This window comes from Theropithecus gelada, chromosome 1, assembly GCF_003255815.1.
Source record: "Theropithecus gelada isolate Dixy chromosome 1, Tgel_1.0, whole genome shotgun sequence".
NCBI lineage: Eukaryota > Metazoa > Chordata > Mammalia > Primates > Cercopithecidae > Theropithecus > Theropithecus gelada.
This window is the reverse complement of record NC_037668.1, coordinates 155,119,246-155,133,774: the sequence shown is the minus strand read 5'-3', so window position 1 is coordinate 155,133,774 and position 14,529 is coordinate 155,119,246. Positions and strand designations below refer to the sequence as shown.

The following is a 14,529-nucleotide window of genomic DNA, read 5'->3' as shown; positions in this document are numbered from 1 at the left end:
AAGCTCTGGTTCTTGCCCTTATGAAGTTTTTGGTCTGTTGTGGGAGAGAATGATTGATTAGTTATCAGTCACGCTGCATTGAAATTATTGTTGACTTTTCCATCCCTTTAGGCTCTATTCTCCCTGAAGCAGAGGTTACGTGCTGTGCATTACTGAATTTCCGGTATCTAGCACAGAATAGGCACATAATAAATATTTGTTAAATGAGTCTGTGGTTGAATATATGAAGGAAAAAGCACAGACTTTGGTGTCTGCTCTAAGCTAGATCCTGACTGAGCATTTGATAGCCATGAGACTGGGAATAAAGACACAAGCCTTCATAAAATAGGACCTATTTAACAGGGTTGTTGTGAGGATTAAAAATTAGGATATACAGAGTGCTTAGCCCAGTGTTTGGCATATACTTCTAAGAAAACAATGTATATTCTTTTCCTACTGTAGCTCCTTAAGGTGCCTTTTGCATCTGTATAAAAAAACTAAATGAAAATATATTTCTTTTTTTTTCTTTTTTGAGATGGAGTCTTGCTCTGTTGCCCAGGCTGGAGTGCAATGGTGCAATCTCGGCTTACTGCAACCTCCGCCTCCTGGGTTCAAGTGATTCTCCTGCCTCAGCCTCTCTAGCAGCTGGGATTACAGGCATCCACCATCATGCCTGGCTAATGTTTGTATTTTTAGTAGAAACGGGGTTTCCCCATTTTGGCCAGGCTGGTCTTGAACTCCTGACCTTGTGATCTACCTGCCTTGGCCTCCCAAAGTGCTGGGATTACAGGTGTGAGCCACCACGCCTGGCCATGAGAATATATTTCTAGAATTCATTGTATTGCTAGTGTTTTGAAATTAAAGATGGCCCCACAGGGGAGGCCCCACCCCTTAACTCTTTGGAAGGAGCATGAGTTAGGTTTACCGTGGTAAAGAGGAAATCCGTACTGAACGTTTCAAAATCACTGATGGAGTAAATTTCAAATATTCTCATCACAAAAAAATGTTAAATATTTGAGGTGATGGATATATTAATTAGCTCGATTTAATCATTCCATATTATGTTCAAAAATCATAGTTATCACTTTGTACCCTATAAATATATATGACTATAATATGTCAATATGTAATAATAATGATGATAAAAGAATTGACTCATGATTCTGAGGAAGCTGCAAAAGTCCACGAATTCTGGTAACATAAGGCTAGACCTCTGGTTGGGTAGACCACAGTTTTCTTTTGGATAGAGTAATATTCTCTTATGATACTTGAAATTCTTAAGGTAATGATGAAATAACTTATTTTTAAAATACCACATAAATTTAAATAACAGTTTATAGTTTCAAATATGTTTGGTTTATTTCTTTCTAATGGGAACAGGATGAAAGGCATATACATTCTTTAAGCCAAACCTTTAGCATCGTATTAAATATGTTGCCTGACTTATTGGTGGTGAAGTTGGTAAGACTAAGATAATGACTCTTATAAAGAGCAGCTTTATGGACCACTTCATTCTCCAGCCAGTAAGATAGGTATCATTGGTTTTATCATGTGGTCTTGATTTTCATTTTATATATGTTCACTCATTTACAGCTCAAAAACAAAAGATAGGAGGAAAAACTAATTAGAGTTATAGACAGTAGATTCTGATTTTAGGATGCATTGTTAATTTCTATATACAAAAAACATGAACTTGTTTGTCTTTATTTTGCAAGGAGTGTGCTTTCTGTTTTATCTTTCATTTTTAAAATGTTGAAATAATCTTAAAGTCACAAACATTAGAAGCATGGTACATGTAACGTTTTCCCCCTGAATTATTTGAGATTAGGTTGTGGACATGAAGCATCATCACCCTAAATACTTCACCGTATGCTTCCAAGGACACTTTCCTATGTATTAGGTTGGTGCTAAAGTAATTGTGGGTTTTCTCATTACTTTTAATGGCCAAGACCACATGCAATTACTTTTGCACCAACTAAATAACTGCAATATGCAGGTTGAATATCCCTTATTTGAAATGTTTGGGTCCAGAAATTGTTTTGGATTTTGAGCTTTACAGATGTTGGAATAGTTGCAGTTACACTAGTTGAGCATCTCAAATTAAAAAATCCAAAATCTGAAGGTGCTCCCATGAGCATTTTTATGAGCATCTCATTGGTGCTCAAAAAGTTTTAGATTTTGGAGCATTTCAGATTTCAGATTTTTTGGATTTGGGATACTCAGCCCTCTAATAACCAAACTCAGGAAGTTAATCTTGGTGCATTCCTACTATTCATTCCTCAAAACCAAGGTACTGTTCCCTGGAGGGTCTTCTGGCTAGTGGAGACTATCTGGGCTCAGGTGTTAGCTTTACCCCTAACCAACAATCACTTAACCTCTCTGTGCTTCTGTTTCTTCCTTTGTGGTGCAGATGATAATAGTACCTGTCTACCTCATAGTGTTACTGCAAACATAATTGTGTGTATGTGTGTAGAATGGAAGAGTGCCTGGTACATGCTAACCACTGTATGTGTGTTGGCTTTTACTATTAACATCTCCCCTTCTCCACTCTGTGTGCGCTGTACTGTGCCTGCATAGTGAGAAACTATAACCCTTTATTCTCCCCTAACCTTGCCTTTCTTTCTCACATGATCCAAGGAATGTGAGAAGCAGCATTAAATTAAAGCTTATGTATATTCTACCCATATCTTGTAGTCATTGTAAGGGCTCTTATATTTAGAGGTGATTTCTTAAAAACCTGCTGTTTGTCCCACCTCTGGAGCTAGAATTAATTTTTAGATACATTCATCCTTTCATGTATTGGGTGTCTACACAGAATTATCATTGGGAAGTATTTTCAAAGCCCTAAGATGTGCTTTGCAATGGAAATCTTTCAGGGCTATAAGAATGGATAATTTCCTGGCTATTAGTTGAATAAGAAAGACACATTTTGCCTTTCAGAGATTGTTATGTTTTATAATACAGAGATGGTTTCGAATATATTTAGTTTTTAAATATTCAGTAGGTGGTGTGCTAAAGCTTAGTGTCCTTAGGTAGGCCTCATGTTACAAGTAGAGGAGGAGATGGGAGAGGGAATTGGTTTGGCTGGCCACCGTTTCTATGAGGAAGGGCACCTGGAAATGGAAAGAAATGAATTGACTACCACATCATCCCCTGGAGGCCATGGCTAGGTTGAATGAGAATGATGGTGTTGGCATGAGTTGGGTGAACCTTATTTTTTTTAAACTGATAGTCATCCAGAAACAAAAGGACAAATAATGTACGTCTCCACTTACCTGAACTTCCATCACTTTGTGGAGCCTGGCTAGCTGAGACCAAGGAGGAGGGTGGAACCTGGGAAGAAAAAGTAGGTGGGAGAAGAAGTAGGTGGGAGAAGAAGCAGGTGGGAGAAGAAGCAGGTGGGAGAAGAAGCAGGTGAGAGAAGAAGCAGGTGGGAGAAGAAGCAGGTGGGAGAAGAAGCAGGTGAGAGAAGAAGCAGGTGGGAGAAGAAGCAGGTGGGAGAAGAAGCAGGTGGGAGAAGAAGCAGGTGGGCTTCCCTGGAGCAGGGCAGCCGTGCTGGGAGAAGCAGAAATGAAGTGGAAGCGGGAAGACATCAGCTTTTAACATGGGCAGTCATTTTCAATTAGTAATAACGAAAGGCAGTGAGAACCCTGCTTTTAGTGGGGTGCTTGGGAAGAACAAGTAATTCATGCATTTTAGGGTTCAGTTTGATTTCCAGTTTTGTTTTCTACTGGCTGTCAGCTCCGGGGATACCAGTACCTGCCTCACCGGCATGTGTATGTGAGCACCAAACATAGTACTTGCCAGATTCTAAACAATAAATATAATTTCTCATTATTATCAGGTTTTTCATTACTGTTTCAGTGCCTTCCTCCTACCCCAGTATATACTGCGGATCTCTGATTTCTTCCATGTCTGCTTTGTCCTGTGATTCCTGGAATAGTCTATTGCTGTCTGTTCCCAATGTAATTGAAAAGGCTCTACAAGCTTTGGATGAGTGAAGGAAGCTGAAATCTTTGTTTTAATCTACACATACTTCTACCTCCCATATTATAGATGTGGCAACCTTAAAATTGCTGTCTGTGGTGTGGATATTTATTTATGGGGCTGAGCAAGGTAGCCTTGGTTTTGGTTAAGAGAAGGGATCATTTCTATTTTTAAAAAATTTGTGTTAAATATAATTTTAGAAAGAACTTAGCATCTTTTCCAGGTCAATGTAAAATTCAAATGAAACACATCACCTCTGCCTACAGGTAGATCTCTCTTTAGAGAACAGCTCTGTGCAGAAGACTTATGAATAAATGGAATTTATGTATCTCTAATCCCGTTTTTCCTGAATTATGTAATTATTTTAGGTCAGTGATATAGTAAATGAGGTCTGTCATGTGTTGGCTTTGAGTTTCTTTATTCTCACCTATGCTGTGTCCATTGTCTGTAAACAGATACTTAAGTACATAAAAGAATCTTGTCATTTAAAGGTATCCCACAGGGAATGACAGTAATTACCTGTCAAATGTCAGGTGGCGAGGTACCAGGCATGATGGGATGTTCGAGGGATAAGGCAAGGGTGGAGCTAGAAGCTAGGGACAGGTGGGGTCTGGACAGTCAGACCCCCCTCGAGGGTGAATTCCTGCATCCATTACCCCTTGTCTGAAAGGGACAGAATTAACTCAGGCCCTACTCAGTCAGGTTGGCAACCCAAGAGGTGAGACTCGTGGGTGGGATGCAACCACCACCCTTTAGGTGCTGGGAGCAGTGATTCCGCCTGGGGAACTATATCATCATGATTCTGGCCGCCTGGTCTTTTTCTCTCTTTTTTTTTTTGAGATGGAGGCTTGCTGTGTCGCCCAGGCTGGAGTGCAGTGGCGCAATCTTGGCTCATTGCAAGCTCCGCCTCCCGGGTTCACACCATTCTTCTGCCTCAGCCTCCCGAGTAGCTGAGACTACACCGGCCACCTGGTCTTTTTACTCACACTCTGACCCAAAGAGAGAGGAGGGCACTGGCTACACGATCAGAGGTTCGGGAGGAACAAGCATGCTAGCTAGAGAAACCAAGCAGTGTCATTTATATGGACTGTACCAGTTTGGTGGTGTCAGGAAAAGGCTGTGACTTCAAGGGTCTGCCATAGCCCAGTGCTATGGGATGCCTGGTATGAGGCTCAAGCACAATGGCAGGCTCCCAGCTAGTGCATGGAGCTGCAGCTCTTCCAATCCCCTGCTCAGGGCAGACCCAGAGATGGGACAGGGTTGTTCTCTCAGGTGGAAAGCTCCAGGGACTACAACTAGGTGGGGCTTGAAAGGCCACTGCCGCACCAGCCTCTCCCCACCCCACCGCCCCCACAACCTTCTTCCCTTTGGCTAGTGTGGTGTTGTGCTTTTGAAACATATTTTGGGCTGAGTGCGATTGCTTGCACCTATAATCCCAGTACTTTGGGAGGTTGAGGTGGGAGGATTGCTCAAGCCCATGAGTTTGAGACCACCCTGGGCAACATAGACCATGTCTCTACTAAAAAAAATTAAAAATTAGCCAGGTGTGGTGGTGCACACCTGTAGTCACAGTTATTCTGGGGGCTGAGGTTGGAGGACTGGTTTAACCCAGGAGGTCAAGGCTGCAGTGAGTGTGATCGCACCACTGCACTTCAGGCTGGGTGACAAAGCAAGACCTTGTCTCAAGGAAAAAAAAAATAAACCATATACGTATACATATATATGTGTGTGTGTGTTTGTATACATATATATTTTTTAAATGAACATCTGAGACATGAATATTACAAACGGACTCTTCTATTGGAAAAGTGGAAGGTACCTGGGAGATCCACTCTCATGGCCTTTGTTTCTTGAGAGAGCTTACCCTTGAGACACTTATGCTACTAGAGAGCAGTGTTTCTGCACCAGAATCTCCTGGAGGGCTCGTTAAGTTTAATTGCTGGGCTCCATCCCCAGAATTTCGGAATTGGTATGTCTGAGGTGGGGCCTGAGAAGGCCTGGAATTGCAATTCCAACAAGTTCCCAGGAATGCTGCTGCTCCAGCGGCCGCATCTTGAGAACTACTGTGGTAGAGCAATCCATTTATTCATGCTGTGAATTTAAATTATATAGGTAGTTGTCTAGTCTACCATTACTGTAAATATCTTTTCTTGATATGCCTGTCTATGTCTCCTTTGAACAGGTATTTTGATGTTGGACTGCATAAGTTCTTAATCAGGTAAGCCAATAATTTTTATTTTAGGTAACATTGAATAGCATGTCTATTATGAAAGACTGAAACGGAAAATCCTTGTTAAATATCTTGATAAATAATGGCATTTGTATATATATACTTGTCAAGAAAACATTGCTAACACTAGTTTTTTTGTGGTTCCCAGAATCACACATGATTAAGCAATTAAAGAAATCAATGTTTAAAGTGGCTTATTTCTGAAGTGATAGTTACGTAAGATCTCAGACAAGTATAATTCCAACTACTAGGCTGCTGGAAAAACTAATTGAAAAATTAGGAGTGCCAGCTTGTATTCAGACATTAAACAACCGCCTTAACCAATTTTCCCTCCACTGAATTTAGTCTTTTTAAGTGGAATCTTTCAGTTGCTTTATAGTTGTGAAGATACAACCTTGTTCATAATTGAAAGAGATTACAGATGACAGTTTATATCCTAGTTTATTGGTGATTTTTACCAGAGTTGGCTTATGGGACATATTAATTTCAAATAGCTATTAAATGTAATAGAGGTTAAATGGAAATATACCAGCATTATAGTTTTAAGAATATGCATATTTTGTCTGCTATCAGTTTTGCTGTGTTTTCTAAATGTATTAATATTGAGCATGTATTACTCTAATAATGATAAATAATGATCATTAAAATGCTTGTCAGAACTATTGAGGGAAGCAGAAATGGTTGCTGAAAGACTGCAAGCTAAAGATGACAAGGAAACCAGAAATTATGTAAAGCGATTTGCTTTCTGCAAGTATATATCTCTAAATGCTAGTTAACATTGTCTAATAGCCTGATAATGAACAGTCTGTAAACTCAATGTGATTTTTGGGTAAGTGTTATGCTGGTTTCGTTCTCTACAATGCGTGGCCATCTCCCTACTGGTAAGATGCTCTTTGAGAGGAAGTGTACATAATTGACATCACCGTTAATCCCACCAAAAACCACATTTCCTCTGCACTAGATATGGTGGTGTTCTGAGTAAGGCCATGCAGGCCTTGTCCTCTTTGACCTCTTTTCCAAGGCCTCATCCAAGGCTGCACAGTGAAATCTCCTCGGCTTCCCTCCTACTCAAGGAATATGGATGGTCCTGGCTTTCTCCAGGACCATCCATACTTACTCCACAGATAGTAGAGTGTGAACTGCTATCTTCGACACAGCAAGGGTAAATACATTTTAGCAGGAAGGACAAAGAACCAGCAGTCATGGGAAAGCAGGCATGAACATTCCATATTTGAACTGATCAGAAGAATCTGGATGTATTATTACTTCAGGGAGTAGTTCGAGTTTTTTATTTAATGTCTTTGGTGCTTTGTATAACTCCCATTGTACTGTTCCCTTAATGCCTTGTAGTGGATGCAAGTTTGTACTCTTATTTTTTATAGTAAATTTCTTGAGGTCAGGGATCATGTCTTAGTCACCTATCAATGATTAGATTCAGAAACTTGTATAGGATCAACCTTCAGCAAACATTAGTGCTAGCAGGGAATGAATGAGATGAGACAGAAAGGACAAGAGGGGTGAAGCAGGTTGAGAAGAAGCTGTACAGTCATTTATTCAGCAAATAACTTAAGCTTACCATGTGCCACTTACTTGGATATGCCTGGGAATGCTGTCACTTGCAAAAACAGACATTTGATTTGAAGCTTTCCATGTGCTTATCCCTTGCCAGGCTTGTAGTTGGAGTGAACGGTGGGTCTGCCTCTGCTATCCCTCCTCTTTTTCCTTCTTCTGGGCTCCAACCCTTCCTCCTATGTTGGGTCTGGAGGAAGGAGAGGGAGTGGTCAAGTGGCTCTAACGTGACCGAGGCTGGGATCCCCTTGCTCTGGCAGGAGGCCCTTTTGGGCAGGTACTGGAAGATGCTCTAACTGGTCACCTTAACCAGCATTCTGTGAAGCGAGCGCTATTGGGAGAGTAAGGCTTCTCTCTACCCTGCCGTGCCGTCTTCTGTGTTTCCTTTCCCTCATTCGGGCAGGGGTCAGAGAAAATTAGCAGGTTTCTTGCTTATCCTACTGGGGAATGAGAGGTTAGTTTTGCAGGCATCCCTAGCCTCTGGGAGTAGGTCTCTTCCTCTCCCATCACATGACAGCGCGCCCCACTAAGCAAACAACTTAATGACTCCAAGGAGTCTCTTCCTCTTTCCTCTTCCCAGCTTGGGAGTAAGGGGTAGGGGTGGTAAAGATGGTGGTTGGGAGCAGAGGCAGTTCTCCATCTTGCAGTAATCCCAGAATGGAGTGGATCTCACCTCTTTATTTGCAGCTCTCTTTAGAAAGTGAGTATTTTCAGGCCAGACTTGGTGACTCACACTTGTAATCCCAGCACTTTGGGAGGCCAAGGCAGGTGGATCATGAGGTCAGGAGATCGAGACCATCCTGGATAACACGGTGAAACCCCATCTCTACTAAAAATACAAAAAATTAGCCGGGCATGGTGGCAGGCCCCTCTAGTCCCAGCTACTCGGGAGGCTGAGGCAGGAGAATGGTGTGAACGCAGGAGGTGGAGCTTGCAGTGAGCCAAGATCACGGCACTAAGCTCTAGCCTCGGTGATAGGGCAAGACTCCGTCTCAAAAAAAAAAAAAAAAAAAGTATTTTCAACCATGTGCAGTGGCTTATGCCTGTAATCCCAGCACTTTGGGAGGCTGAGGTGGGCAAATCACTTGAAGCCAGGAGTTCAAGGCTAGCCTGGGCAATATGAGAAAAAATCCTGCCTCTACTAAAAATAAAAAAATTAGCCAGGCGTATTGACACACACCTGTAATCCCAGCTACTTGGGTGGCTGAGGCACGAGGATCACTTGAACCCAGAAGGCCAAAGCTGCAGTGGGCCGAGATGGGCTGCTGCACTCCAGCCTGGGCGACAGAGTGAGACTCTGTCTCAAAAGAAAAAAAAAAAGGAGGTATTTTCTTCTCCCAGCTTGGGAGGGAAGTCAAACCTGATGGGACTCAGCACCATTTATGACTGGACACCTTAATAAGAACTGTTTCTTTGGGACAATGACCCTGAAGCTAGGTTGAAGAGGGTGGGGGCATGGTGGGGTTAGCAGTGAGGGGATGGCAGCAACAGCTCCTTTAAGAAGATAAGCTGTGAAGGGGAGGAAAGAAAGGTAGGGCAGCTGGTGGAGAGGGTGGGTGGAGTGGGTATTTTTTTCTTTTTAATGGGATGAACTCTTGTATTTAGCCACCAGAAGGTCTTAAGTGTCCTTTAGACTTAGAGACAGCAGTTTCATTTAGGTGGAGAGAAGTAGAGCCTGATTGCTAGAGGGAGTGAGTGGTCCCTTAGTAACCTCAGACAGCAGTGGCATTTTCTTGTAAATATATCATTAGAGAAAACCTTAGAGGGTTGGAAGAGTGAAAGGGATGGTACTTAAGGAATCCTTCTCACTCTGTAATGGCCAAGAGAAGAAAATATACTTCCCTTTGTAAAAGAGCAAATGTGGGAGAAATTGTCATAGGTTTCCTCCTCCCCTCTAAGATTAACTACATTTATTAGCTCCAACAAGCTCTTAATGTGCAGTTTGGTTTGTCAGGCTGTATTGAATACTTAGTGTTTGGCTTAAAAAAAAAAAAAAAAAAAAAAAAAAAACTACAGCATGCCTGAAATTAATCAGCTGCATCTTTTAAATTGATGGAAGTCATGTTGACTTCTCTGGAATGACGTAAATTTCCACAAAGCCAAGAGCCCTATCTTTGATCTCAGACTAGGCATTTGCAAGGAGGGACATGCTTCCTTTTAAACCTTGAAGTACTCCACTGAGCCATGGGGTCAGGAAGGAGCTGTCACACTTAATGAAATGTGGGCATTTTTGGTATTAGTGTTTTGTGATGACTGTGGGAAAATTCAGTGAGCTCAGTTCTGCATCCTATAGAAATCATAGACAGAAGCAGCAATCACAACTCACCTAGGAATGGCCTCAGAAGAAGCCTACTGGCTGGAGTTCTTAATGTGACACTGCGTAAGAAAAGCTGACCAACCTGGGGAAAGAGATTACAGAATAAAAATTTCTGTTTCATTATAGATAACAGGGTGGCTTGTTTAAGTTTAGCTTAGTTTAGCTTTGGCAAGAAAGTAAATGATTTTTGGTTTGGTTCTTGCTGACTGAGGCATGTTTCTTTTTCTTTCTTCTTTTATCTTTGAATAGATATGGGATTTTGCCATGTTTCCCAGACTGATCTTGAACTCCGTGAGCTCAAGCGATCCTCCCGCCGTGGCCTCCCACAGTGCTGGGATTACAGGCGTGAGCTACTGCACCTGGCCAGCATTTTCCATCTTACTCAGAATTGCAGCCAGCACTGTCTCTTTTAAGACAAAGGTGTACATGTGGTCTCACTTATATGTGGAATCTAAAAAAATTGAACTCATAGAAACAGTAGAATGGTAGCTACCAAGGTCTGGGAGTGGGGAATGAAGAAATGTCAAGGAATACAAAATTTCAGTTAGACAGAAAAAGGAAGTTCAAGAGCTCTATTGTATAATAGGATGACAATAGCTAATAATGATGTATTCTTGAAAATTACTGAGAGAGGAGATTTTAGGCTTTCTCACCACAAAAAAGATAAGTATATGAAGAAATACATGTGTTAATTAGCTTGATTTGTCCGTTTCACAATATAAACGTATTTCAAAACGTTGTACACCATAAACATATACAATTTTTGTCAGCTAAAAAATAATATTTTAAAAAAGATGAATGATACTTGTTTTGTTCCGTCCCCCACCTCTGACTGCTCCTGTCTGACCACCTCAGGTGGGGCAGTAGTTTTCAGTGGAGCAGGATAACATCATGACTTAAAAAAAAAATTGACACATTGTGTTTGTATTTATGGACTACAATTTGATGTTTTGATATATATGTTGTATAATGATCAAATTGGGGTAGTTAGCATATCTGTCATCTTATGCATTTGTCATTTGTGGTGAGAACATGCTGTATTTGGTATTATACAATAACTATTTGATATAATATACAATACCTTACTATTAACCATTGTCACTCTACTGTGCAATTGAACACCAGAACTTACTCTTCCTATCTAATTGAAACTTTGTACCCCTTGACCAGTCTTTCCCTATCCTCCCCTCTCTACCCCATCTATGGTAATCACTGTTTTATTCTCTGCTACTGTGTTATTAATTTTTTTAAGATTCCACATGTCAGTGAAATCATGTAGTATTTGTCTATGTCTGGATCTTTTCAGTTAACATGATATCCTCCAGATCCATCCGTGTTGTCACAGATAACAGGATTTCTTTCTTTTTTATGGTTGCATAGTATTCCATTGTGTTGCCAAAATCAAATAAAATATAGAGATGAATCTCTAAATTTAAAACATTTTATTTGGCCCCAGGCACAGTGGCTCATGCCTGTAATCCCAGCACTTTGCGAGGCCATTTGCGAGGCCAAAGCAGGTAGATCACTTGAGGCCAGGAGTTCAAGACCAGCCTGGCCAACATGGCAAAACCCTATCTCTACTGAAAATACAAAAATTAGCTGGGTGTGGTAGCACACACCGATAGTTCCTGCTACTTGGGAGGCTGAGGCACAAGAATCTCTTGAACCTGGGAGGCAGAGGTTGCGGTGAGCTGAGATCATACCACTGCACTCCAGCCCTGGGTGACAGAGCAAGACTGTGTCTCAAAAACAAACATATGAGAAGCAAGAAGTTTCAATTCAGGGCATACATACAGACCAGGTGGCCTTCCATATGTCCAGAGAACAAACAGAAAGTTGGGAGTTGTATTAGACAGAGAAATGTTATGTATTGTTTTGAAAGAAAGCTCATTGGCACTAGAGAGGCTTTTGAGAGATGGTAAGCTCTGATTGGTGACTGATGATGGTAAATAAAACCAGTGTTAGAGTCTCGGGAGGTCATTTCAGCAGCTATTAGGTAAAACTGGTCTTAGGGTTACAGCAGGCTGTTTCAGCACCTAAGCTTGTGGAACATTTAACTCTTGGAGCAGGTGCTATGTGTCCCAAGTGCTTTTCTTCCCTGGCCCCTCAACTCTGATTTAGTTGGGCATGACAAGAGTGATCCAATTTGTATAATTAACTTTCACAGTGTGTATATGCCACATTTTCTCTATCTGTGCATCTGTTGTTGGACACTTGAGTTGATTCCATCTCTTGGCTATTATCAATAGTGCTGCAGTAAACATGGGAGTGCAGATATTTCTTCAATATACTGATGTTCTTTCCTTTGGATGTAGACCCAGTAGTGGGATTGCAGGATCATATGGTAGTTTGGTTCTTAATTTTTTGAGGAACCTCCATACTGTTTTCCAAAGTGGCTGTACTAATTTACATTGCCACCAACAGTGTGTAATATAAAGGGTTTCTTTATCTGTACATCCTTGCCAACACTTTTGTTTGCATTTTTTTTTTTTTTTTTTTGAGGCAGGGTCTCCCTCTGTCACTCAGGCTGTAGTGCAGTGGCATGATCATGGCTCATTGCAGCCTCAGCCTCTGGACTCAAGCAATCTGCCTGCCTTAGTCTCCAGGTAGCTGGGACTACAGGCATGCACCACCATGTCCAACAATTTTTTTTTTTTTTTTAATGGTAGAGACAGGGTCTTACTGTGTTGACCAGGCTGCCTTTGAACACCTCAGCTCAAGTGATTCTCCTGCCTTGGCCTCCCAAAGTGATGGGATTACAGGTATGAGCCACCACACTTGACCTTTTTTTTTTTTTTTTTTTTGGTCTTTTTGGTGATAGCTATTCCAACTGGGATGAGGTGGTATCTCATTGTGGTTTTGATTTGCATTTCCCTGATGATAGGTGATGCTGAGTATCTTTTCATATGTCTGTTGGCCATTTGTGTATCTTCTTTTAAGAAATGTCTATTAAGATCTTCAGCTCATTTTAAAACACTTTGTTGTTTTGTTTCTTGTTTTTTTGAGACAGAGTCTCACTCTGTCGCCCAGACTGGAGTGCAATGGCATGATATCGGCTCACTGCAACTTCGCCTCCCGGGTTCAAGCGATTCTCCTGCCTCAGCCTCCTGAGTAGCTGGGATTACAGGCGTCTACCACCATGCCTGGCTAATTTTTTATATTTTTAGTAGAGACAGAGTTTCACTATGTTGGCCAGGCTTGTCTGGAACTCCTGACCTCATGATCCACCCACCTCGGCCTCCCAAAGTGCTGGGATTACAGATGTAAGCCACTGAACCTGACCTATTCTGTCTTTTTAATTGGGGAATTTGATCCATTGACATTCAAGATTATTATTGATAAGTAAGGACTTACTCCTGCCATTTTGCTAATTGTTTTTTGGTGGTTTTGTAGATCTTTCTTTCCTTTTTTCCTCTCTTATTTTTTTTCCCCTCTGGTTTGGTGGTTTTCTGTGTTGTGAAGCTTTTTTTCTTTTCTTTCTTTTTTTTTTTTTTTTTTTTTTTTTTTTTTTTTTTTTTTTTTTTTTTTAATCTTATTTGTGTATCTGCTGTAATTTCTTTCTTTGTGGTTACTATGGGATTAACATAAAGAATGCTGTAGTTATAATAGACTAACTTTTTAAAGCTGATAACTTAACTTTGGACATATGACTTTTAAAAGAGGACCCAATGCTGTCCTTCTCCCAGTGTCTCTGAAACATTAAATTTGTCAATTGATAATTTTTTGTTACTCTTTAACTTACAGATTTAAAATCAGAAAAGTGTTCACCTGAATTTTTTTCTATATTATTTACATGTATCTTTTAATTAATTTCAAATACATATTTCAAATAAGAATCTAGCTTTTAAAAAAATAGCAAGATAAATTTTATCATCACTTTTCGTATTTACTCCAGAGACCATGTGTGAGTTCATCAGAGCCACTACTTCTGTCCTAAGGAGAAGGTCTTGATACCTTCTCAGGACTAGTGGAAATGCAAAGTATGGAAATAATTCCACTGATACTTCTTAGGCAAATAGAACAAGCAGTGAACCTCTGGCATGGCCCTGAAGCTATTTGAGAAGATCTCTGGAGATCTTAATATAGTCCTTAATAGAGTCCTTAGAAGATAAATTTTTCCACAAATAAATAGATTTTGCATATTAGAATGGTGTTCAATATAGTGTATATTCAGTTCATACAAAGGCCAACATTTATATGAAATACATGTGCCCTTTTGAAGCATGATTTTGTTCTGATGAAAGAGAAGGTAGAAGAGGACAACTATTCACTTGTAGTGTCTTGTGTTCTTCTGGAGGTTGGTGCAGGTTTTCCATGAAGTCTGGAGTATCTTTGAATGGCCAGAAGGGCAGCCAATTTCAGCAATATGGGAGTTGGTGGCTTACTGAATTCTGAAATGATTATAAATGATATTACCTGCTTCTGGCTTTTTCCTTGTTGATACCCC

The 14,529-nt window shown here is 40.7% G+C and overlaps 1 protein-coding gene across 8 annotated transcripts in view; it reads left to right on the top strand.

Annotated features, from left to right (window-relative positions):
• The window catches only part of HHAT (hedgehog acyltransferase), a 345,552-nt gene that overhangs the window by 177,025 nt on the left and 153,998 nt on the right, over nt 1-14,529 (top strand). For all 8 annotated transcript variants that reach the window (XM_025389801.1, XM_025389791.1, XM_025389780.1 and 5 more), the window contains one exon: nt 6,149-6,184. In XM_025389801.1, coding sequence (XP_025245586.1) covers nt 6,149-6,184 — 36 coding nt within the window. The remainder of the gene's footprint in view (nt 1-6,148; nt 6,185-14,529) is intronic.